Genomic DNA, 25529 nt, shown 5'->3' with positions numbered 1-25529 from the left:
CAGAGAGACAACGGTGGAAGTAATTTGGTTTACTGGTTAAACATACTTTTCAAATTGTAGACGACTGAACAGTTTTCGTAATCGCATATCATGCAGTTCAGTGCTCTAAAACTTGTTTAAAAAAAAAAGATAGAACAAACATTAAACACACGTCGACGCTAAAACAGGCGCTCTCTGGTGTTGGAAATATCTCCGGACACATCGGTCTCCATGGGTCTTGCACGCGATGCGTTTGCACGAAAACCTGGCACTCCTTCTGCAAATGGACGCTTTTCATGAGGACCTCGGCACGTTTTGGAAGCAGATGTTTCCATATTCCAACTGTTCTACCTAGACAGATACGTAATAAAAGCCATGCGGTTGGAACTGAATCTCAGACTTTGTCCGACCAGTCTACTTGTGGAGCTGCAATGGAAACGGTCATCGCTGTCTCTGGGAAATGTACCGCTTGGGTCTAAAAACAGCATGGGGCTGTGGTTCCAGACCACTTATCCTAATTTCTTCATGTTTGCATCATTACGCACAGCCACACACATGCACAAGCACACACACATGCTGACACACACGCATGCACACACACACACACACAGGTAGGTATTTTGAGAGGGAGCTCAGGTTTTGTCAGTATTGTCAATTAACTTTTCTCTAAATAAATGTCAGCTATCATTACAAAATGTTCAAGTCATATAGCGCAGACCACAGGTTACGTAGCAGATTCATTGTTCTGTCCAAACTTGAATTGGGCGGCAGTAGCTCAGGAGGGAGAGCGGGTTGGCTGGTAACCGCAAGGTTGCTAGTTCGATCCCCGGCTCCTCCTAGCTGAGTGTCGAGGTGTCCCTGAGCAAGACGCCTCACCCTAACTGCTCCAGACGAGCTGGCTGTCGCCTTGCATTACTGACGCCGCCATCGGTGTGTGAATGGGTGAATGTTGAGGCAATATATTGTAAAGCGCTTTAGGTGGCCACAGGTTACAAAAAAGCGCTATATAAATGCAGTCCATATACCATTTTGACTTGAGCCTTAAAAGTGCCATTCAAATGCGGTATTCTTCCTGCCAGTATAGGTGTATCCCATCCTACCAGTCCCCGCTACAAGTTCAACTTCATCGCGGACGTGGTGGAGAAGATAGCGCCGGCCGTGGTTCACATTGAGCTGTTCCTCAGGTACGGACACGTTCCAATGATACCCTAGCATGCATTTATTATGCATTGTATGCATAATAAATGCATTGTATCTCTCACCCATCTATCTACATCTACGTTGTCTTCACCACCTCACCGTGCCATATCAAATACCAAGTCCTATTCTTTTTTTTCGTCCCTTCATTGAGCCTTGTAACTTGTTACCCTGACCCCCCCCCCCCACCCCCATCGCCCCCTCTCCGTCTCCCCCCCAGGCACCCCCTGTTCGGCCGTAACGTCCCCCTGTCCAGCGGGTCCGGGTTTGTGATGTCCGACACGGGCCTCATCGTGACCAACGCTCACGTGGTCTCCAGCTCATCTGCTCTGTCTGGACAGCAGCAGCTCAAGGTACGGGCTGTTTGCTGCATGTGAAGGTGAAGGGGGGGGGGGGGTGGGTCAACTGAATGCGTCGTCAGCAAGTCTTTAGAACCAAGACAGCTGCTAGGTGAATACGGCACATGAGTAATCAATCATCAACAGCGAATCAGTTAAGCAGTAACCAATGTGTGTTCCTCTTTATTCAAGATGTGAAAGGGGAAAAGTTAAACATACACAGTGATTAGAGCAGCGGTTCTCAAAGTGTGGGGCGCGCCCCACTGGTGGGGAACAGAGACGTGACAGGTGGGGCGCGACAAACGGGAGGAAATTTCACTGAAAACTCCACATTTCTTATGGTAGGAGTGAAGGCTTGACAGTAGGGCTGGGCGATATGGACCAAAAGTCATATCTCGTATTTTCAAGCAGAATGTCGCTATAAGATATATACATGCTATAAAATAAGTGCTGTCGCCGCGCTCCAACTCGTCATTCTACATCGGGGGCGCCGCGTCGCTGTGCTCGTTAACCTGCCTGTAGGCCAGGGTGGCTAAACATTTTAAATTTAGTCAGTCAAAAACAGTCGGAGCAAGATGTGGCAAATACATGTTTCTCGCTGAAGGGGATTTTAAAAAGTGACGCGAGCGGAAGAGCGGGGGCCAGAGGCAGAGCGGGACGGAGAGACTGAGTCCTGCACGGCTCTCATTTTGCAAACCCGCACCCGTCCTTATACCCGCACAACTTAAAACCACATCCGACCTGAATATCAGATCCAGCACCGGAGAAGTCTCGCTCTCTTGCTGCGCGGGACGCACTGAGCAGGGGTGGCGAGGATAAATCTGTCAATCTGAGCGATATTGGGAAACGAACGACCGTGCTTCTCCCCACCGCGATCACACACCGACAGAGTCGTCTTTAGGTGTTGTAATCAAGCAGCAGCTTCGTCCCGATTCAGAGCCTCGTCACTGGAATCCTCCCCGTCCCATAGCGTGTCCGCTGACACTCCAGCTCTCTTCTCGGCCGGGGGGCACTGCTCGCATATTTTGTAGATGTGTCACTAATAATGATTTTTTTTAATATTTGAAATAGGCCTACATTTGAACATTTTAAGCTTGCAGCTTTGCAGCCACTCATGCAGGTATAGGTCTCATGAGTTCAATTGCTCACCTGTCTTGCCAAATGCATTGCTCGTCTTTTTTTATTTTTTTTTACCAGATTGCAAAGTGGCACTTTTATTTTCTCTTTTTCTGAACTTGATACAAGTCTTGACACAGCTGCACTTTTATTTTCTCTATTGTTGAACTTGCTGTTATTTGATGTTATTGAGTTAGAATTTAGATACAACATGATGTAACTTGATGTTACTTCAATAAATGTGGAGATGTTAAGCTTGGCATATTTCGTTAGCGTTGTGTTGGGGCGATGGGGGCAGGTGGGGCTTGAACATTCCCCCTTGTCCAAAGTGGGGGGTGACCGAAAAAGTTTGAGAACCACTGGATTAGAGTAATATTATGCATGTGCCGTGTATGAGCTGGGTCAAAAGGTTAATTTGAGTTTTGTGGCAATACTCCAAATTTGTAACCATTTTACGTTAATGTTTAATCATTTACTTGCAGGTGAGACGGAAAACCATCAAAGCATGTACTGTGAGACATGTCACTGTTCATTTCAAGTGCGTGAATAGAGACAAAAGCACCGGTTGTCAGTTTGTGAGATGTTTTGACGTTTCCTGTTCCTGTTTTTCTTTCTCGGTCCAGGTCCAGATGTGCGACGGCGACGTGTACGAGGCGAATATCAAAGACATCGACAAAAAGTCGGACATCGCCACGATCAAAATAAACCCCTCGGTGAGTTGAGGCCGCGATGTCACGTCGTGGGCAGGAAGTGGATCTCTGCACCGCCAGATTTGGGTGATTTCATTTAAGGTGCAACACACTTTTCCATAAACGACTCTGTAACACAGAGGTCACTGTGAAGTCTGCCTAGGCTGACCAGTGTGGGAGGAAAACATCTGAAAATAGTTTCATGTAGGAAGTGAGGATGAATAGAGCCAAGGACAGAGGTGTCTTAGGTCTTAGGCAGGGATTCACGGCTTTCTTTGTTTTTTCTCTTGTGTGAAATCATAGTCTTAACTTTATGTGCACAATGTAAAGTAAGTGTAGCATGTGGGAGACAGAGCAATTATGGTCCCGGTGGCCCGACACAAAGCCACTGTGTATGTTTTTATGAATCCGAAATGTATGATTAGATGGCATAGATTCATGAAGCGGAAAATGTGAACTGTTCCCACACGCTCACGGATTTAAAACCTTGGCAGCAGGATTATTTTGTATAAACGTCAGCGTCGTAATTCTCTGCTTTGATACCAAATAAAACGATCAACCGTTAATCCGAAACAGAACCTGAAAAGCCAAAAGATGGAGAAAAACATCTGAATCATTTGATTCACGACTAGTTTAAAGCGTTCTCAAGTTCCACCCACTGCAAACAAATAAAGGGGGTGTCACCGTTGATGTAGTGTTTTTCTGTGTTATCACAGCATGAGTGTGTCGTGTTTTCGAGCGGTGGAAAGGGTTGCCGTCAGGACCGAGGGTGTCAGTGTCCAGCGCTGTATACGTTTTCCATGTTATTTTCCCTTCGCCTGTCTGTCTCCCCCCCGACACGTTTAGCTTGGGCCATCCTCCTGGGTGTAGCTGTCACAACATCCCACCTCCAGCCTCGGCGGAGGGGATTCGTCTTTTTATGTGGCGTGTTTCACCCCAGGTTTGACTGGCGGCGGGGGGGGGACGGCCATGTGTTTACATTATGTGTCACGCTGCCGGCTGTGTTAATAAGGCGCGGTAACGAGACGCGGTTACAACCCGACGGAAGAATCCCAGGAATGGCCCGAGCTCCATGTGTGCGCTCCACACGCATATAGGAGGCGGGGGGGGGGGGGGGGGGGGGGGCGCCCACGGTGATACGTAAAGCCTCTCTGTCAGACCGTATTCCCTGTAGGAGCGGGAGGAATGGGTAGCGGATTAATCCACCCGGCAACAACGGGGGGGGAAAAGTAGTCCACCTATGAAGAATGTCCTAAACAGACGCCCTCTGTTTTACTCATTCTCTCCTCTCCGGGTCACCTGCCTCTCCAGCATGTGTTTTAACTTAGCTACATCACTCTCTTGCCTCGCACCGCAGCACTCCCTTGCTGATCTTTCCCCCCCCCCCCAGTGTATTTTCTCTCGCTGTCTCGACCACTCTACGGCAGGGCCCGAGAAACTCAAACGCTCCCGAAACTGAAACTTCAAACTGAGTCGGTCCTTATTGCATGGCAAGGGTTTCTGATTGGCTTAAACGAGTGCGGAGGGATGCCACTAACCCTGCACGCTATTGGCAAGGTGTCCGTCGCCCGGCACCGGTTCAAGCCAATCAGAGAGGTTTAAGACTTAAGTTGTTTTGAGGATGATTTGAGTTCATAATGTTCCAAGCGTGTAACTGTGACTTTGATGTGCAAACATAGTAACAGTCAAAGGCATATACAGGGACAAACACAGGGCTGTTCAACACACACACACACACACACACACGCATGCGCACGCACGCACGCATGCACACACACACACACACACACACAGATGCAATATATCCATTCATTAATGGCTATCTCCTCTGCGCTGTTGTGCATCAGAAAAGGCTGCCGGTGCTGTCGCTGGGCCACAGCGCGGACCTGCGGCCGGGGGAGTTTGTGGTCGCCATCGGCAGCCCCTTCGCCCTCCAGAACACCGTTACCACGGGGATAGTGAGCACGGCCCAGAGGGACGGCAAGGAGCTGGGCATCAGAGACTCTGACATGGACTACATACAGACGGACGCCATCATCAATGTGAGACACAGTCGCTCTCTCGCTCTCTCGCTCTCTCTCTCTCTCGCTCTCTCTCTCTCTAATATCCATTCAATAATACATCATTGTTGTCAAAGAAAAAATGAATTATATTTGTGTTTGCGTCTATAGCCATACATAACACTCGTATAAAATATTTTTATTTTTTATTTTTTGGTAGTACGGAAATTCAGGAGGGCCTCTAGTGAACTTGGTAAGTGTTTTGAAGTAATTTAACCGTGTACTTATGTTTCATCCAAACAACAATTCTCCTAATTAGAACCCACTCTTCCCAATACTAGTTGATGGTATTCTGATCGTTGTTTGTTTCGGTCTGTTTCTTTTTGGGGGGGGTGCTTTTATTTTAAAGGACGGCGAGGTCATCGGGATCAACACCCTGAAGGTGGCGGCGGGAATCTCCTTCGCCATCCCCTCGGACCGAATCACCCGCTTCCTCAACGAGTCGGTGGACAAGCACAGCAAAGGTGCTGACAGACAGACAGACAGACAGACAGTTTATGATCAGCACTGTCGCATTTCAGATGGATCACTCTGTCCATAAGAATGATGTCAACCCATGTTTGGACTTTCCCCTTTCCCCTGTGTCCTGTACGTCAGAGCCTCCCTAAATAATGTCCTTTCTATGTCAGAGGTCCGCTCCATCAAGAAGCGTTTCATCGGGATTCGGATGCTGACCATAACACCCACGTAAGGGAAGCCCCTCAGGACATTTTGGACTTTTATTTGCACCCAATTATTTTAATCGCATTATGGAAAAAAATACATCTTTAATTTACTTTTGGTATTGTGTGTGTTTGTGCATGTGTATGTGTGTATTTGCATGTGTGTCTGTGATTGTGTATGTGTGAATGTGTCTGTGTGTGTGCATGTGTGTGTGTGCGCGTGCGTGTCTGTGTGTGTGTGTGTGTTTGTGCGCACACATCAGGCTGGTGGAGGAGCTGAAGCAGCAGAACCCGGACTTCCCCCAGGTGGCCCGAGGGATTTATGTCCACGAGGTCGTCCCTCAATCCCCCGCACAGAAGTAGGTGGTCCTTCCTTCGCATGTGATTGGCTCAGCCCCACAAAATCCCCCCAGAGTCACATGACCTGAATGTTTAATGACTAATGAGACGACGCGTCAAGACCCACAATGTTTCATATTCATACTCTTTGTGCAGTTATTCATACAGCATCGTTAAGTGCAATGAATTCCAAATTTCATTGTTTCATTGTCACATCCATACTGTCACCGACTGCACAGAAGTACATGCATCTATGCTGCTTTAATCTAATTTAATCTCATATTACATTGGATTCAATCAGATGGGATTAGCATCAATTAGTAAATGTGTAGTGAGTGACAACAAATACAGAGAATAATCGATTCAAACCCAATCCAACCGAGCCTAACCAAACGTGAATGAATCCACTCCGATCCAATCCTCTGTCTCCCTCCCTCCCTCTCTCCCCCCCCCCTCTCTCAGGGGCGGTATCCGGGACGGCGACGTCATCGTGAAGCTGAACGGCCGGCCGCTGCTGACCACGGCCGACCTGCAGGGGGCGCTGCTGGAGGAGTCGGCCCTGCTGCTGGAGGTCCGCCGCGGCAACGACGACCTGCTCTTCAACATCGAGCCCGACGTCATCATGCAGTAGCGGCCCGTCGCCGCGGGAACGCCGAAGTGTCCGAGACGGGCGGGCACACACATCTCGGTTCTCACGGCTCGGTTATGGTTCCACGTCGACGCAACGCGACGGGGGGGCGCTTACGGACCCCTCACGTCCCCGCGGACGTTCCTTGCGTCCACCGCGAGGGCCCCGACGTTCGCCTCCCAAGAATTGTAACTTTGTGTCGAGGCGACGCAGCAGCAAAGGGCTGTGATTGGTCCGCTTACTAAAACCCGACGCAGAACCACAAAGGTTCACGACTGTGTCGGAGCGTCTGCGTGGTTGTTGCGTTGCGTCGACATGGAACCATGATCAGCCCATTTAGACGCTAGCCTCCATTAAGGACGACCCACCGGCCCCGAGAAACGGGTCCAGCGCTGACGTTTAACGAAAAACACGAGAACCGAGCTGATGAACCGCGTTGGTTTTACGAAGTGACGATTATTATCCCGGGGGAACTTTTCGTGGGAGAAAGAAGGAGTGTGTTTATAAGAAACAACAAAATGCTGTAAAACTTCAAGATAAAGATCACAAATGGTTACAAAAGCCAAGAAGAACAAGTAAGAAATAGTGTTATGCAGTATAGTTTGGGTGGTGACAGTCTTGGGCAAGGTTATAATATCATTATAAATATGTGACGAGTTATTAGAAGTCTGTTTTTTATTGTGTGTCTTATTCGCTCATGCTAGTTTTGTTTTTGACCAACCCGACAAAAAGAGGAGTTCAACATTATAATCCCTTTCCGTGTCCGATGTCTATGTGAGCTACATTTATAAGCTCCCTACACTGTAATGCTGTTTTCGTTTCATATTCCAAAGTGAAAACCTTAAATGATTCATCACTCACTACTGCTGGAGTATATTTGTCTTGTTGTTTATATGTCACAGACTTGTGCTTCTAGTATGAAAAGATATTACACTCAAACTGTCAAATGTTTTGCCTTACTTTGCTTTTTTTTAATGCTTTTTTAAATAAAAAAACATTTGAATAAATTTGGTCTCCAGAAGAGTCTTGGAACATTCTGACATACGCATAATGTTAGCCATAGTCTTGTGTTTTTATATCTAGGACCCAAAGATTGAAGGGAGAGGGAATACATTCAACCATTCCTGAATGTATTTTTGGAGTTCAGTCCAAACTAAATAACAGCAACATAATGATTCAATGTGGTTTCTCTGTGACCACACTCTGGACATTGTTAGTCCATACTGTAAGAGATTAGTACATGACAGCTTGTGAGCATTTTGGTTGCCAGTAACACTGACCTATACATATATTCTGTCTAGACTCCTGTTGGCCAGGATCCCATGATGCAACAGTGCGGAGAGACCCAGATCTAGAAATGCGCACCAGAGTGTAGAAATGTAGATGATAGATGAGATGCTGAAATATATGTTTGTGATTTGTAGTTTGTGAAATTCTTTTGGTTGCACATTTATTTTACAAAGTATAAAGTTAAAAAGATCTTGGAAGAAGTCAGTGGAATAGTTATCTCTGCCATGGGCTGAGCAAAAGACTTCCACCTCTGAGCTCTTTGAACAAGGCCAAGAACAGATGTATTCATGCTCTATATAGGATCACAACAAATTCCAAAAAGCACTTGGAAAAAAGAATAATAAAATCACTTTTTTTACATATACTATTAACCATAAGCATATCACAACTAAACTTATGTAGGACATATTTGAGATGTACTGTTAGAGAATAGACTAGCTAGCATATTGGGTGAGCCTTTGTAAACCAGACTTTATTTAATGTGTCTGCCGGAACTCAAATGGAACAACGTAAATGGACCAAAGATGGAAACTTTCTCCATAGCCTGAAGTTGTACTCTGCTATACTTGTTTTGCTATATATTTGTCTGTTCCTTTTCCTGATCCAGTGTTAATTCCTATGTAAGCATTTTATGTAACCTCAGATTTTACTGATACCTCAATTCATCTGTCATCATTTACAGAGAAGGATTTGGCCTGATGTCATCATTTGTTATGAATATGATTTCCTCATGTGCAGAGAGAAGAGAAAGAGAGTGAGCGTGTGCGTGTGCATGTGCGTGTGCGTGTGTGTGCGCGTGTGTGCGTGCAAAGTCATCACCACGCTCACTGATACACTGATATTCCGTTAAGCTCAGCCCATATGGATTTCAACATGGGGATTCAAAACTCTGGGGAAACACAATATTCTCTCCTTATTTGGTGGCGGGGTCTCTACGCCTTACTGTAAACACTGCCGCAGTATTTATCGCACATTTATTATCCTCTCCTGTGCACTAGTCTGTTTTATGATTTTGTGGCGTGCATCTCATGTCACGTTCAGCCCTACTGCCGGAGTGGGAAATGCTCCGTAATGACTCCATGTGCACACTCCACACAGACAGCCCGTCTCATAATTCTCAACAGTCAATTATTAGCTTCATGTTATCACCATGTATCACCGTGCATCATCATCAAGTGTCATCAGGTTCCTCTGAAGCCTTTCCCAGTCCCCAGTGTTTTGCAGTTTAAATGCAGCCTCTCGTGAGCGGAACCAGGGCAGTATCCACTCTGAAGAGTCGCTCTGCACCAGAAACACATATTTGAGTTGGCAGTCACCTAAACACGCTGAGATTAATCATCACAGCTCCGGGTAGTCCAAAAGGAGTGCAGAAAGGTCTATACTGTGCGCATAAACAATGGATTATAATCTACCATGAATGATATGCTGTGCCTGTACTAGTAAAGTAGCTGGGCATGCTACACTAGGCTTGTGTTCTGTGACTCCACACTGGTTAGAATGGAACCAGGAACCGGTGTTGGTCTTGACTCGGGACAAACTGTTGAAAGGCCCGCCCGTGGAACTGTGTTCCGAAACGTTGGAAATCCCACGATATCGGATGGGAGAAGAGTCTTCGGTGGACCCCCTTCCATTTATTTGATCGACCCCTCAATGTGCCACCGTATCAACAGTGTTGTTTGGATTTAATCACAGGCAAATATTATGCTTAACGTGATCTTTTGACTCACATTCATTTCAATTAGTTTGATTAGACAGGCGCTTTGTGAAAAGGCCGCAGGAGTTTTACCATGTTTTTCTACGTTTTTAGGAGGACAGCCATATGTGGAAAGAAGATAGAGACATGAAGCTGTCTGATGGTCTTGATAAAATATAGAATATCCTTGGATCTCTGGCTCATATCCACGTGAAAACAAGTACTTTTCTTTAAGATATCCAAAAAAGGAATTTGCATTCCCTGTAGTGTTCACATTATAAATCCGATACGTCGCACCATGTTCTTAAAAAGATTACAGTCGTCAAAGACAGTTGAAGATCCTTCTTTTAAGCTTTTTTTTTTTTTAACTTTACTCCTTTTGCTAATACTAGCTTACCAATACTAATACTAGAGATGTTTTGAAGGATTAATGAAAGACAATATCCTATGTTGTGACGTAAACATAACTTTAATACCCCAGCATAGGGTTAGATACATTACCTAACTGACCAACTGCATTAACTACGGTATAGAATAGATACATTATTAAAAGGGGCACATGAAAATAAAGAATGGAACAATGAAAAATAAATTGTTATTATAATATTCTTTATTTAATCGTTTCCTAGAAATGTAAATAGACAAAATACAACGACACTACCAACCAAACACCATGTAGACAAAGATGGTCAGGAAGGTGGAGACTTTTCTTGTTGTAGCTGCTTCTCTCTATCTATACATCTATAGATATAGATATAGATCAATGGATACATCTATACATCCGCTTGGGTTGCATTGTATGTGCTTCTGTTAAATCCCTTATTAAAATAAGTTGACTCATTAAAATAGTTTAACACATTTAACATTGTAAATCCCTCAAAGGCAAGTATATTATATTAATATAGTAGCATAGCTACTATATTATACAATATAGTAGCGTATTCAGTCAAAAGTTCGGGTTTGGCATGAACTTGGAATGTAGTTGCGTTTGACGAGTGCCGAAGTGATTCCAATTAATTAATTAACAACAATAATAATTAACATCACCTCATCACAATAGTTCAGATTGATTCGAGTAGAATCAAAGGCGTTAGTTACAAAACTAAAAGAGGAGTCTGTTTGAATCTCTTGAGCGAGGGGGGGGCCGGGGGGCCCGGTGGGGGGGGTCTAGAGTTTGGCGGAGAGAGACCCCACCTGGGGTTTGTCTGTGCAGAACTCCTTCCACCAGGAGGGCCGCTGCAGCACCTCCTTGCCCTGCATGACCGCCGACCACATGTTCTTGTACAGCTGGGGGAGGACAGACAGACGCACACACACACACACAGACACACACACACACACACACACACACACACACACACACACACACACACACACACACACACACACACACACACACACAAAGTTAGATGATTCGTTTTGAGGTAGTTATGAATCTTGCACCTGCATCCTGTACCGATCTTGGAACCAAACAGTAAAAATGTAAACGCAGCAACGGCGCCTCCTCTGGTGAAACAGTGTGACGGTTTCCGACTCCCGAAATTAAGATGACATATCAAAAATCGAAAAACTATCTGAAGGAGTACACTCTAATTGCCTCACATGGGGCACACAGTTCGCAGGGCAGCCGTGGCCTACTGGTAAGGGCCTTCGGCCTTGAAACCGAAGGGTTGCCGGTTCGATCCCCGACCCAGTAGGAAAAATGTGGGCGGGGGAAGTGGTTGGTTGAAGTGGTTGCTCTCCCATGCCCACATCCTCGGCTGAAGTGCACCTGAGCAAGGCACCTCACCCCTCACTGCTCCCCGAGCGCGGTAACTGTAGCGGCCCACTGCTCCGGGCTAGTGTGTGCTTCACCTCACTGTGTGTGCTCTGTGTGTTTCACTAAAAACACAGATGGGATAAATGCAGAGCCCAAATTCCTTGTATGTGTGAGCATACTTGGCCAAAAAGCTGATTCACATTTTAATTCTGCTTCTGTCAGCCGTCTGTAACGATGCGCACCGGGATTAAACCATAGAGGAAGACGAGGTCATCTAAAAAAAACCCCTTGAGTGAAATGAATCCCAGACAACAATAGTAGTTCTTCTCTTTACTCCTTTTTTTTCTCCACAAACACAGCCATTGTTGTCCTGACCCTACCTACATAGCGATGGTGAGCCAGGGACCCAGGGCCCCAGAGCCCGGGCCGGGCCCTGGCTCTGACAGAACAAGACACTCCTGATTCCCGCTAGTGCTTATTGACTCCAATATTCCGGCAGGCGTCGTCATCAGCATGCTAAGCCTGTCCCCACGGCGACCTCTCAAGTCACTCACACACACACACACACACACACACTTTGGGTGTTGCCAGTCCCAGCTCCAGATGTTGACAGACACTCTGTGCATCTGGCTTGTATTAACGTTAAGTCATTATTAGAGGTGGGTGTGTGTGTGTGTGTGTGTGTGTGTGTGTGTGTGTGTGTGTGTGTGTGTGTGTGTGTGTGTGTGTGTGTGTGTGTGTGTGTGTGCGTGTTTAAAGCTAGTTAAAGAGTTACAGAGCTGGTTGGGTGGTGAGGTCGCTGTTATACACAACAAGGACATTTGTAAGTGTGTCAAAAGCATTTGATAATAAGAGTCTGATTATGGGAAGCGATTTTGCAAGCATCTTCAACGAGGGAATGGGTGTGCATGATTCTTGTAAGGAAACACTCCCATCATGGGCAGTAACAAAGGAAACAAAGGTGAGGGGAGTGACCATCGTGGAGAGTTAAGGATTGGCCATTCGGGACAGTCCAGGTTCATTTAGAAACTAAGGGGGGGGAGATCTCATTTAATTGACCTTTCCATTGGAGAGAGGAAGGGTTAGGTCTATGTCTAGGTCTACAAGACGTTATGTGTTGGGAGAAAGGGCATGTTGATGTACCTATGGCCCACAACGTTCATGTGACTCATTTGAGCGTTTGTTTTCCGTTCCCTGGGGATTGGGGAAAGGGTAGGTGGGGGGGGGGGGGGGGGGGAAAGGGAGTGTTTCCCAGACACCACAAACAATACCTCCCTCTGAATCATCACAGACTCACCCATGCACAATATACAATACATATTTTACTCTGTAGACACACACACACACACACACACACCTAGAGGGGAGAGAATATCATGTTGGACGTAAGGGGATGTTCCCTAACCTGAGAACCCTGGGAACCGTCTTTGGGGGGGCCGGCCAGATAAAACTTGAGTGGCCCTCAAAGTTTATATACAGTGATTAGCGAGCTAATGAAAAACACATTCCTAATAACTAGGCTTCCAGTAATAAAAACACAGCTAAACCCTGAATTTATCTGTGTGTGTGTGTGTGTGTGTGTGTGTGTGTGTGTGTGTCTCTCTCTCTCTTAAGAGGTCTGAATGTTTGTGTGTAAAGTGGTTTTCCTGGAAGACGTAGAGAGCGAGAGAGAGGCGGGAGATAAGCCCCAGCAGTCCCACCATCCCATAAAGACACCAGTGTGTAAACAACAGCTCCTCTCTTTATGCCATACGGTCGGTGAGGAGGAGAGCAAGACTTGGGCCGGCGTGCCCTTATAACTAATAACAATAAAACACCAGCAACACAAGAAGGCTGTCCAGTTCTGCATATTTCTCCTAGTCTTGCCATATTTTCCCCTCTTTTTTAATAATTTGACAAATTTTTGCTAATAATGAAGCCTTTTACTTATTTGTATGCATGTCTCGTCACCAGTGAATCCACCTCTCAGAATGACCCTTTGTCCCACTGGGCACGTGACAAACACAACACTGACTTGGACCCGTGTGTTCAGTGACGGACTGGACGGTCTGGCATTCGGGCAGATGCCAGAAGCGCCGCGGCCTCTCGTGGGCCGTTGGGGCCGGCCAATCACGGCGCGGCATGCTTGTCGGGTTCGCGCGGCCCCACATTATCTCTCGGCACACTATCAAGCATAAATAGTGTGCATCGATGGTCTTTTACTGCTATGCCAACCTTGCTCCGCCAGCCAGCCCCCCGTCAACCCCCCCCCCCCACGGGGCCTGTTATAATGTGCAAATGCCAGGGCCGTTTTTTGATCCCAGTCCGTCACTGCGTGTGTTCCATTTCAAGTTTCAAGTAGCACCATGTTTACGCTCGGGGAAGGCCCGTCTGATTGACTCCTCCGCTGAAAGGGTTGCTGGTTCAAACCCAAATCTCCCCGGTCATAAACGCTGTAGGCATCCATGAGCTAAGACACGTACTCACACAGCCCCTCTGTACCTGCTCACCAACGACCTGCATCGTTAGGTTAGGGGTCTTAGGTTTGAATCCGTGGGGGGGGGAGAGGGTGGGGTCTTACATTGCCGTCAGCCTTGCCAATGGGAGAGTTGAGGATGAAGTCCGGAGGGGCGAAGACATCCACTAAGGCCACCGCGTCGTCTTTGAGCTGGAGACGCGCAGAGAAGCAAAGAGGAGGCTTTGAGCGTGTGTGCGAGGGGACACTGCTTTCTAGTGTTGACCATATTTGTCTCTGTCTGTGTTCCTGGAGACGTCAATGTTTTGGTGCGAGAAGCGGAAGAAAGAAGAGCGTGGGATGAGTGGGTGAGTGAGGGATTGAGTTATAGGAGTCCGTGAGCTAGCCGACAGAGAGCGCCATGGTGATTGAAGAAAAACACTTTTTAGTGGGCGACTGCAAATGTACTCTCTATTATTCACTTTCAGTGATTGAATGAAAATTGTACTTAAACATTTCTGTTAATGTCAAGTAAATAAGACGTGAGAGACATTAGAGACTTTCTGTACCTGGGTGCAAAGAGTTAGAATAGCTGTGTTGACAAACTCTGCAGCATTTTTCCCGGAGAAATATCCACCTGTGAAGACACACATACACACATACACACACACTCACCATTCAAGTTACGTAATCTAACTTTAAACAAAGGTGTAGCTCATATCTTTGGAGTGATGGAGAATGCACAATAAGAAAGCCCACCTAAAATTATATCTTAAAAACACTTTAAAAACTGTTTTTTGTAGTGTCTACTCAGCACTCATTAGATAAGAGAAAACAATGCAGGCAAGCATCGATAAACCAGCATAATGAAGCTAGCTAGCCTCGACTGATCAGTTGAATCATGCTTGCTGGTCCAATACTAACAGTACCAGTCAACTTGATACATATCTCTGACAATAGACGCACAGCGCGCTAGAACTGACCCTGGTACAGTGTGGCCATGTGGTTGCTGAGGGTCCACAGGCCATACAGAGCGCCCAGCTTGGTGAGCACTGGTCTGAGAGCAGCCGGCGTTTCATCGGACTCCAGCATCACACAGTAACTCTGGAGCACCATGTGCTCGATGTAGGCCAGGGCCAGAGACCGGCAGTAATACACCTGCAACAGACGCACAGAGCGGATTGTTATTAGTGCGTGTCTAGGTCTGTAGGTGTGTGTGTCTGTAGGTGTTCGTGGGTGTGTGTGTGTGTGTGTGTTCGTGTAGGGGTGTGTGTGTGTGTGTGTGGGGGAATTGCTCGATCGCTTCTCAAACTGCGTTAATCCCCCCTCTTCCTCATCGGAGACGCACCGCGCCAAAAGTGACCGCGATGTGGTCATCCTGCCATCTGACTCTCGTCAGGACATCCGTTGGCGGGCGACAGAGAAACGCGATAAAGATCCGTATGGGGCTTACGCAGGGCCCCAGGACTCTCAACTCGCAATAAAGCCAAGATAAGCTCAACTGAAGTCTCTGCGTGAGCGCACACGTGTATCTGCTGTGTGTCTGCTGTTCGTTCGCGCGTGCATGCGTGCGTGCGTTAAATGTCCAATCACAGCATAACAGCCTGCTGCCTCAAGAGTAACAGTGGCAGCAAAAAAACATCTGCTAATTCTTATTGGGCGTTCATTGGAACTGACTAATTCTCTCTCTCTCTCTCTCTCTCTCTCTCTCTCTCTCTCTCTCTCTCTCTCTCTCTCTCTCTCTCTCTCTCTCTCTCTCTCTCTCTCTCTCTCTCTCTCTCTCTCTCTCTCTCTCTCTCTCTCTCTCTCTCTCTCTCTCTCTCTCTCTCTAACAGACAGTAGACTAAACACTAGGATGGTAAAAGGAATTCCATGAAAACTAAAGAAAAACAAAATAATGAGAAGGACATTTTGAGTTGTAACAAATGTCTCTCCAATTCATTGCCTTGCACAGCATTTATTAATGTGAAAGCTCCAACATACAGGTGTGTGTGTGTGTGTGTGTGTGTGTGTGGGGGGGGGGGGGGGGGGGGGGCTCCATCCATGTTTGTACATGTGTGTGTGTGTCAACAGTCACCTGGCTGTTGTTGCGAGCTTCAAAGTCGTCCTTGCCAGAAGCCTTCTCCTGAGCCAGCCTCGTCTGGCTCTCCCCCAGAAGGAAGCAAACCAGCCACTTATAGGCCACCAGCGGCACTATTAGTGTCCACACACACACACACACACACACACACACACACACACACACACACACACACACACACACACACACACACACACACACAGTAGGGTGTTTGGATTACAAACAGGAAATAAAAACGCAGATGCAGCCAGCAGAGCGCAGATGGTTAAGTGTACACACACACACACACACACACACACACACACACACACACACACACACACACACACACACACACACACACACACACACACCGAATCAATCTGAACTCAATGTTCTCTGAGGTGAGGATTAGGGTAAATTAACTCAACCTCTCTTCGTAATCATGTTGGGATTGTTCATAACAATCTGTTACATCCGTTAATAACTGAACTGCTTTTACATCACAGCTGGAGCCTCTGGCACTGTAGCACTACGTTAGTGACGCTGTCAGTTACACTGCTGCCCCCTAGTGACAAAGATGCATAACTTCAGCTACGTATGTGATGTACATGACTTCTAAGTTAGAAAAGTTCACTGCTGTTTATTGGGAAATATAGAGTCGATAACATAATATACAGTAGCTAACAGCGCTGGCACGCAATCTAATTCCCGTTATCTACAGCTGAAGCATAAGTTACAATGAACCACAACTCCTTTGATCCCACGTTACTTCACCATGTCAATCTCAAGGCCGTCTCACGCATCGCATTTACAATAGCACAGGACGACACACACCCACTGAACTGCCCCTTCACCAGTACGCCCTCTGGACCCAGGTACAGGTCCCTGTTGTGCAGGAGGGCTCGCTACGGCAAAAGCCTGCTGCCTGCACCCATAGCAGCCCTCAGCAAAAGGCCAAGATAAAACCGCTGCAGTCCCACTCTGTCTATATATTCTGTCTGCATGTTAGTTTTGTTGTGTTGGTTGTCCATTTGTTATTAACTGTCGGCGTGTGGTCCATACCTGTACTTGTGATGTGAAAAAGAATTTCCCCTTAGTGTTTTGAATGAGCGGCCAAAATGACATACTTTACCTTTAATAAAACAAACGAGGAATACATCAATACAGGTGAATGTGATGTATGGTCAGCGGTGGTTCCTACCTGCAGGGTCCATGCATTGCTCCATCGTGGTGGCCGTGAAGCGGCGGCTTATGATGGCGTCGTAGTCGTCCAGGAAGTTGATGGACTCCATTGGAGACTGGAGGGGTTCTCCGCCTGCAGGCGCACACACAACACCCAGAGAGGCTACTGGACACACAGCCTTACATCTCGCCGCTCCCTGGCTAATGGTCTGGTGATCTATGGACTTTCAGTACGACTTTTTCAAAGAATCACTCAAAAACAAGACCTTCATTGATGTATTTTTTGATGTTGGCCAAACCTATTTGACCCTCCTTCCGCTCCTAAATTTGAATGCTTTTAAAGCTTAGGTTAGGCGATTTTGAGAGAACCAGCCGGAATAAGCTTAGTATTCAACTGAAATATTCCAGGCCACTCCCCCAAAACATAAATGGACAGGTAGCCCATCCAATCATTTCCTTCAGGTCAGATTCAATGATTGGATGGGCTTATTTACATTACATATTTACATACATTTACATTACAGGTCTGTGACAGCCACAGATACCAGATTTCAGCATTTAATCTATTGATTGCTGTCAGGATGGAGGGAGGATTAACAAATATGAAATATATTGCTTCTAACATAAATTGCCTACCATAGCTTTAAATGTGACTTTTAATTGATATGTTTTTTTTTTAACAATTTCAAAAATGGGTATTTTATTGCCATTGTAAGTGTCTTTGAGTGTCAAACGTAAAAATAAAAGACAGGATTATTGGGGTGTGCTCGGACCTCGTTGCTTGGCCTGGACACAGGCCAGGAGGTAGTTGCTGGTCTGCTGGAGGAGCACGTTGTTGTCGCCTTCGTACGTGCAGTTGGGGTCGTTGTCGTCACGGAGATCGCCCAGCCGGTTCACTAAATAATTATAAGGAGTATCATGATTATTATAATAACACAAAAAAGAACTAAATAAGAACTAAAAATAAAAAACAAATAAAAAAAACAAGAAGATGAAGACATGAAATGGCACATTTGTTCTTTGGGTGAATGTAAAGTATGTCATACTTTTTTCAAGTGTGTCATATCATACTAAAAGAACCAATAAAAGTTAATTATCCTCCAATACAGTACACAACTTCTTCTTCTGGTGTGTGTATGCGTGCGTGCGTGCGTGCGTGCGTGCGTGCGTGTGACACTGACTGGCCAGGTATCCGTGCCCCCCGCAGGCCTCCCTGCACTCCTGGATCCCCCTCTGGGCGGTCCACGCCCCCAGGGGCTTCATGGCGCAGGACAGCGCGTGGATCTCTCTGCCCAGCTGATCCTGGACACACACACACACACACACACACACACACACACACACACACACACACACACACACACACACACACACACACACACACACACACACACACACACACACACACACACACACACATACTGTTGATGTAGCTAAGTGCTGCATGACCGGACAGATTAAAGAATGTAGATAAGAAATAATAATAGATAATAATTCTAACTCTCTTTTCACTAGTTTTGCGCACACTAAAAACACGTATCACTATGAAAACAGTGTGTACTTTTTCCCATACAAATAGGCATTAGTCACATACACATAGTTTAGACATATAGGTATATACAGAGTATATACAGCACATATTAGCATACATGAATGACATACAATAAGAAGAGTCCAGAGCGGAACACATAAAAGTCAACACACTCAACCAAAAGTCTTCCTCCTCGCTCCCTCGCTCCCTCGCTCCCTCACCTGTCTCACGCTGTTCTGCCTGCTCATCTGGCCCATTTGCAACTCCACAAAGCTCATGAAGAAGGAATTGTAGAACTGGTTGAGGACGTACACGGCCGCCAGGTAGGGGATGAGCCGCCATTGCTGTCACACAAAAACAGAGAGAGAGACACTGCCACACGGGCCAAAACTATCTTTTCCCCTCCGTTTTACAAACTGTATTCCTCTCATTGCAAAAACGCATCCGGCTGTAGAAACGCTGTAGTACATATTCAAGGCCACTGTGTGGCGCTGGCTCTCCTCCTATAGTACGACCAACACAACACTGGAAGCAGTCAACATTTAAACTGCTCTTTCCTTTTAGGCCGGGCCGCTGTGTTGACCACAAATTGATGTTATAACATCTTTATTTTATCTATTGAATTGTAAATTTATATAAATATGAATCTTACTGATCTCCAGTCAGTAACAGTAACAAATCCATTATTCATATATATGTATTTAATAGCAGCATTTGCGATTCGCAAATCGCAAATGCTGTATTAATCAAATGCTATATTACATCGCGATATCAGTTTGAATTTGATTAATCGCTCGGCCCTAGTACGTTGTGGTGAACCCCCCCCCCCCCCCGGCGGTCCTACCTGCATCTGGTACTCCAGCACGGGGATCTCCTCCGTGTCCGTGGGCCCAAACTGCCGGCGCACGGCGGAGAAGCGCAGCGCGGTGGTCAGGGCCAGCTTCAGGTTGTTGGTGGAGAACTTCAGGATGAACAGCCGGCCCCCAGACAGGGCCCCCAGCGTGGCCCCGAAACGCTTGTTGGGGTCCTGGGGAGGCAGAGATGGGGGAGAGATGTGGGGGACAGGTGTCAGAGAGAAGAAAAAAAAAAAAAGGGAGGAGAAAAAAAAACGAATTCAATTTTGTAAAAATAGAAGAAAGAAAGAAAGACAGAAAGACAGAAAGGAAGAGAAGAGGAAGTGCCCCATGGGTCACTGACCTTATAAGGAGTTACATATCGACCTTCCGGAGTGACGTCTCCGGTTTTGTTCAGCAGGTTTTCACGAGGGATCCTCACGTCGGTGAACAGAGCAAACCTGTGGAAAATTCAAACAGTAATAAAATAAATACTTACCAAGTCTAGTTTTATATTCATATCCTACGCCATGATGTTGTACACAAGTTTGGACCCAGTTCTTTTGCCCTGACAGACCCTTAGGATTGCATGCATCTCTGTGTTGACACACATAGTACATACCATTGCTAACTTTATTTCAATCCCATCGGCCCAACTTAATTTAAGGTTTGTGGATGGGTCTCCATCTGGTGGCAAATGCCTTGATGGCTAAGGTCTTCCAAGTAAGATAAGAACATAAATATCCACACCGAAATGCCTACTAAGGCCCTGTCCCACTTTTCTCCCCTTAACAAGAACACTTGCTTTGAGTGCCCTTAGCTGCAAGTCAGCTCCCGAGCTGGCTAGCGTTCAAGGGTAAAAACAGCACTCCACCTTGCTCCCTTAAGTATTGGGACACCCTACCCCTACACGGGAATGTGCAAAATCTAGGGTTAGGACTCAAATCTAGGGGAAGGGGGAGAATTGGGACAGGGCTGACATGGGACAAGATTGACCAGAACGGTAATGAATACTTGCTAACACACACAATGGCATCATGCCCGCAATCCCAGGAAGAACCCACTTCATCTGACATCCGAGTTGATAGGTAAGCCTTGGGTGTGTTTGTTGAACTGTGAATAAAAATGTGAACTTGCGCTCACACTATTCAACAGATGGATGGTCACACAACCCTCTCAAGTATCAAACAATAGCCCTTCCTCCTCCTCCCGGGACCCCGTACCCGTTATCCAGCCCGTTCTGACCCAGTTTCACTCCGATGTCTCCCACCAGGACTCCGGGAATAGGGAGCAATGTTTTGGGATCTCTGACCTGTGAGAAAAACACAGATGTGCAATCAGACGTGTTTTCCCTTCTTATCCGAACCCCCCTTTAACACAACCTTTAAAACAATGTAGTTAATACGACCATACAACTAAGGGACACAAAATACTATAATCAATCTCTTTAATGGCCCTTTAATGCCACGCTTTGTCTTTCCTGTCATCTTGGTGAACTCCGTTCACCTGTTTTCCATCTCGCAGCTCAACACAATTGGATGAACATCATGGCTGGATTATACTGTGAGTTAGTCAACAATACAAAACAGACAAACCACAGCAAGGCTACCTGGACCACGAAGGAATGAAGGCCCTGGCAGACTCCATCCGGTGTGATGAGCTGGGCGTACACGATGGTGTGTGTGGCCGTTTTCCCAAGGTTGCCCACCCAGAACTTGGCGGCCTCAAAGTCGGGAGAGTTGATCACAAACTCCTGCAAAGAAGATAGTCTGTGTTTTTATAAGGTTTGTGATTCGGCTGCAGCAGCAGTGGAGCAAACTGTATGCTTCACACAGTTTGTCGCATGTAAAGTGACGTGGAAATCTGGAAAAAAATATATTCTTCCAGATATTTTTCATACTTGAGCCATTGCAAGCTTAGCAAAGGTGCGCCTAGCTGGCTCACCTTTGTGCTAGCTGGCTCACCTGTGTGCTGGCTGTCTCACCTGTGTGCTAGCTGGCTCACCTGTGTGCTGGGGTCATAGGTCGCTGTGGTCCTCATGGCTCTAGTGTTGCTGCCATGACTTAGCTCCGTCAACGAGAAGCACCCAAACATCTGTGAGAAAACCAGCGTGGAAATGACTTCAAATGATCTCAAAAACAAGGAATGTAGAAATTGTTTGTTTGAATGATATAGGCAATATAGAACACTTTGATTACAATTAATACAATTGTAATAAATATTCAAAATATCTTTAATAAGAGACACAATCAATTATAAAACTTAATAAGGCCATTAAGAAGATTAAGGGAAAACAAGCGATTAGCGAGAACAATTAAGTATAGTATTTTCAAAGACAAAATACATTACGAAACATTGACATTGATGCACAGACGGGGCCCGAAGGACTTGTTAGATAACAGACGTTAGTATATGCTACACGTGAACCTCCTAAGATGGCACAATTTGATTGGTTCGCTATCTCGGGATATTGGGCAATATCCCATGATTGAGATCTCAAACTCGGGATATTGTTTTCATCGCAAAATGTCCCACTTTGTGAGTGTTTCAGAGGAAAAAATACAAGAAATTCAACAAAATGCTATCCCTAAAAACACAAAAAGAGCAACATAATATGGTCTTTGCGTTTTTCAAGGTAAAATTATCTTATTATTTATAAAACAGCAAGTAAAGTAATGGGGAGCGCATAAATACATAAATAGTAAAAAAAATTCTGATTAAATGCTCTGCAAAGCTTTCGTATTCGACTTAAAGAGAGACGGAGGGAGAGTGAGAGACCTCTATTGGAAATGCCATCACAAACTGATCAAGAAACCTTAACTTATGGTTCATTCTCAGATTGAACAAGTAATCATCAATGTCAAAGTAATGTCTTCACATGGGCAAGTTGGTGTTTTAAAGTGAAAGCTCACCATCATGTCTTTACTGCCCTCTGCATATTTCTTGTGCCTCGATGACCCGGCATTGGAAACGGTTGCCCCAAACATCTGGAGGAGAAGCACAAGAACAAAGGGAATGCCTTCACATTGAGGATATGTGATAATAGAGAAAACGGGCTGCCTGAGTCACATTAAACCAAATGAAATCCACCATTGACCCAAAGGCTATTAATGAGTTTTGGCCAACGAAAATCGAATCATGAAACGTCTGATTTCGGACGAAAAGTGTGTTAACAAGGTTTTCCTTTAGAAAAGGGCCAATGCCGGCGACTAAAATGAACTCTTTAGTGTAAGTAAAGACACACACACTCTTCAATTCTCACCCCAGTGCTCAGAGTCATCTTTATGAGTACGGAGGAGTCGTACATGCTCAGGCAGTCGCTGAACACATTCATCCTCATCGGGTTCTCCATTATCTTCTCCTCGTCTTGAAAGTTGTAACGGAAGAGCTGTTTGACCCTGTGAAAAGTTCCAGTTCACATTTTTACCAATGCATAGACAACAAGTAAGAATTAACACTGTAGACAGACAGACAGACAGACAGACAAATAGATAGATAACTTTATTAATCCCACAGAGGGGAAATTGCTCTGTTACAGCAGTGGAAGACAGGATATAATACAATACAAATACAAAGTAGTGCTAAGGAAATAAGAAATGTATGCTTAATGCTAAAATGCTAAAGTAAAGACAAATAGAACAAACAGGGCAAACAGGACACGCAGTATAAATTACAGTGTTTCCCACAGACCAGGTAGCAATGTGTGGCGGGGGGGGGGGGGAATCAATTTGTGGCGCTCGTTGTTCAATGTGTGGCGCAGCGCCACACATTGGCCTATGTGTGGGAAACACTGAATTATAAGTAAAAGGATATTGACCAGATTTTTTATCTAAAAAAGCACATGTATGCATTGCACACATACAAATCTGTTTATTTACATTGTGTGCATTTAAAATCAAGTGTAAACAAGTGTTCCAGTGCATACACTGAAAATAATTCTTCATACAGCGAGTAGATTGTACACGTAACAGGCCCAGAGGTGTGTTTACCTCAGGAAGGTCAGTTCTCTTTTCTTCTCCAAAGAGAGGTCCTCCCCGGCTTGCCGTGCAAAAAGGGGGTCGTTCTCCAGTGTTGTGAATATTAATCGCTGCAGACACACAGCGACATGTCAATGCACAGAATCGGAAGATTCCAAAATCTGCACCGAATTCAACGGCCAAAAACTGGCATTGCTAAATGTATATGGTCGGCTTTTAGGTTTATTTATAATCTGAACCCATGTCATTTTGTGTAGTTACAGTACAACTACTGACATCCATCCATCCACTACAGACTAGAAGCCACTTTCTGTATTTATATATAGATGTTATTGTTATCCTTTTAAGGGCAGAGAAGCTATTAGCATCACCAACAATGAAACGGGCATGTCCTCTGACGAACATCACATGTAAACTAAAGATCAGCATCACACAAGTAAACCTCTTTTACAACACCTGTGGGGGCTTTGTTTATGTTTGAATGACCCAGTGGTGCGTGATTATCGCTCATGCTACCTTGAACTCCAGATTATCTTCTCCTTCCAGGAATAGGACCATCTCCTTCCAGTTGAAAGAGGCCCTCTGCCTGTACACGTCCAGTGGACCATGCGGAAGGTCCGGCACGATCTGATCCATCTTTTTGGCTTGACCAGACATGACACGGTAGTCTACGATGATTGTCGACGGCTTCCACTAAAGGCACTTGTGTTCTGGAAGATGGGACATTTCAATGAATTCAATCGCATTTCGGTTGTTTTCCTTAACTAGGTGATCACATTAAGAAAATGTATTTGTATAAAACAAGTTTGCACTATTTTTTGTATGCAAACCTGCATGCAAATGTCACTGTTTACAGCCGGTGAGCACACTCTCTCTACCTCTTTCTCTCCCACACACATGAATCACTTCGATCATGATTGCGACAGAAGGTTGGACAACTTATGTTATAGTAGGCAAAAGGTCGTCAACATGTATAAAGTGAACTATTCACTATTCGTATAACCATGAATGATAGGGAGATTGACGTTTCAGAGATATTGAATTAACGATGACCCAAAGTAAAGGTAGCAGGTCACATCTGCCAGTGAAACAGTGCCACGACCATGTCCAGTCCAAAGTTCAATTAGCTCTTTCCGAGGCAACAAGTGCACATAATAACGCACCGACTGTCTAGAGATGCGTAACTACAATTGAGCTTGATCCATGGACGCAATGGACAGGAAAGTTACCCTAAGATCCAAATGTTGTCACACATCCCTTGCAGTTGACCCTTTCTAAGCTACAAACACAGTCGTTGCTGCTATGAGAAATCAAATAACAATGTTTGCTTGAATGCCTTAAAACGACTTGAAAAATAAACATACAGAATTCAGTAACTGGTCATAAAGAATTCAGTAACTGGTAATAAATGTGCCTGCCTTACCTTGGGTAAGTGTGCGTACTGACACCGTACAGTCGCAGTGTGTACCAGAAGCCTGAGGTTGAGTGTGGGCGTATCGATGTGTCGTCACTACCGGGGAGATCGGCTACGGTTTGTTTATTTTCTTGATGCATAATTATTTTTTTTGACCGTGGAATTTTATATTTATAATGCATTTTCGTATTTACAAAAAGCGCTATATAAATGTAATGAAATATGATATAAATCCAAAGTTTAACTTCCTACAAATTACTACATTACCCTACATTCTGTCAAACAGGACGGTGTAATGCGGTTATTAAAATGTATCCATGGTTCAATGTAGTTCGTCAGTGATCTG

At 45.5% G+C, this 25529-nt stretch overlaps 2 protein-coding genes across 2 annotated transcripts in view; one reads left to right on the top strand and one right to left on the bottom strand.

Annotated features, from left to right (window-relative positions):
- LOC311368341 (serine protease HTRA3-like) overlaps window positions 1-7939 on the top strand; it is an 11375-nt gene extending 3436 nt beyond the window's left edge. Inside the window, exons 2-10 of the mRNA XM_084487144.1 lie at window positions 1064-1163; window positions 1397-1529; window positions 3254-3343; window positions 5167-5361; window positions 5540-5572; window positions 5729-5843; window positions 6009-6066; window positions 6305-6400; window positions 6843-7939. Coding sequence (XP_084343270.1) covers window positions 1064-1163; window positions 1397-1529; window positions 3254-3343; window positions 5167-5361; window positions 5540-5572; window positions 5729-5843; window positions 6009-6066; window positions 6305-6400; window positions 6843-7011 — 989 coding nt within the window. The 3' untranslated portion in view covers window positions 7012-7939. The remainder of the gene's footprint in view (window positions 1-1063; window positions 1164-1396; window positions 1530-3253; window positions 3344-5166; window positions 5362-5539; window positions 5573-5728; window positions 5844-6008; window positions 6067-6304; window positions 6401-6842) is intronic.
- Window positions 7940-10589: 2650 nt separating this feature from the next.
- Window positions 10590-25247, bottom strand: acox3 (acyl-CoA oxidase 3, pristanoyl). Its single transcript, XM_084487197.1, has 19 exons — window positions 25193-25247; window positions 24286-24479; window positions 23782-23879; window positions 23055-23190; window positions 22705-22779; window positions 21797-21886; window positions 21402-21545; window positions 21016-21104; window positions 20157-20253; window positions 19804-19986; window positions 19181-19303; window positions 18610-18730; window positions 18202-18324; window positions 17448-17561; window positions 16262-16377; window positions 15168-15342; window positions 14754-14821; window positions 14311-14397; window positions 10590-11278 (listed from the first exon to the last, which is right to left on the bottom strand). Exons 2-19 carry the CDS (start codon window positions 24424-24426, stop codon window positions 11159-11161), a joined length of 2100 nt encoding a protein of 699 aa, XP_084343323.1. The 5' UTR covers window positions 24427-24479; window positions 25193-25247; the 3' UTR covers window positions 10590-11158.
- Window positions 25248-25529: the final 282 nt, after the last annotated feature.

The sequence above is a fragment of the Micromesistius poutassou genome (genome assembly GCF_964030765.1).
Source record: "Micromesistius poutassou genome assembly, chromosome: 23".
NCBI classification, from domain to species: Eukaryota; Metazoa; Chordata; class Actinopteri; order Gadiformes; family Gadidae; genus Micromesistius; species Micromesistius poutassou.
This window is presented reverse-complemented; position numbering and strand designations above follow the sequence as displayed.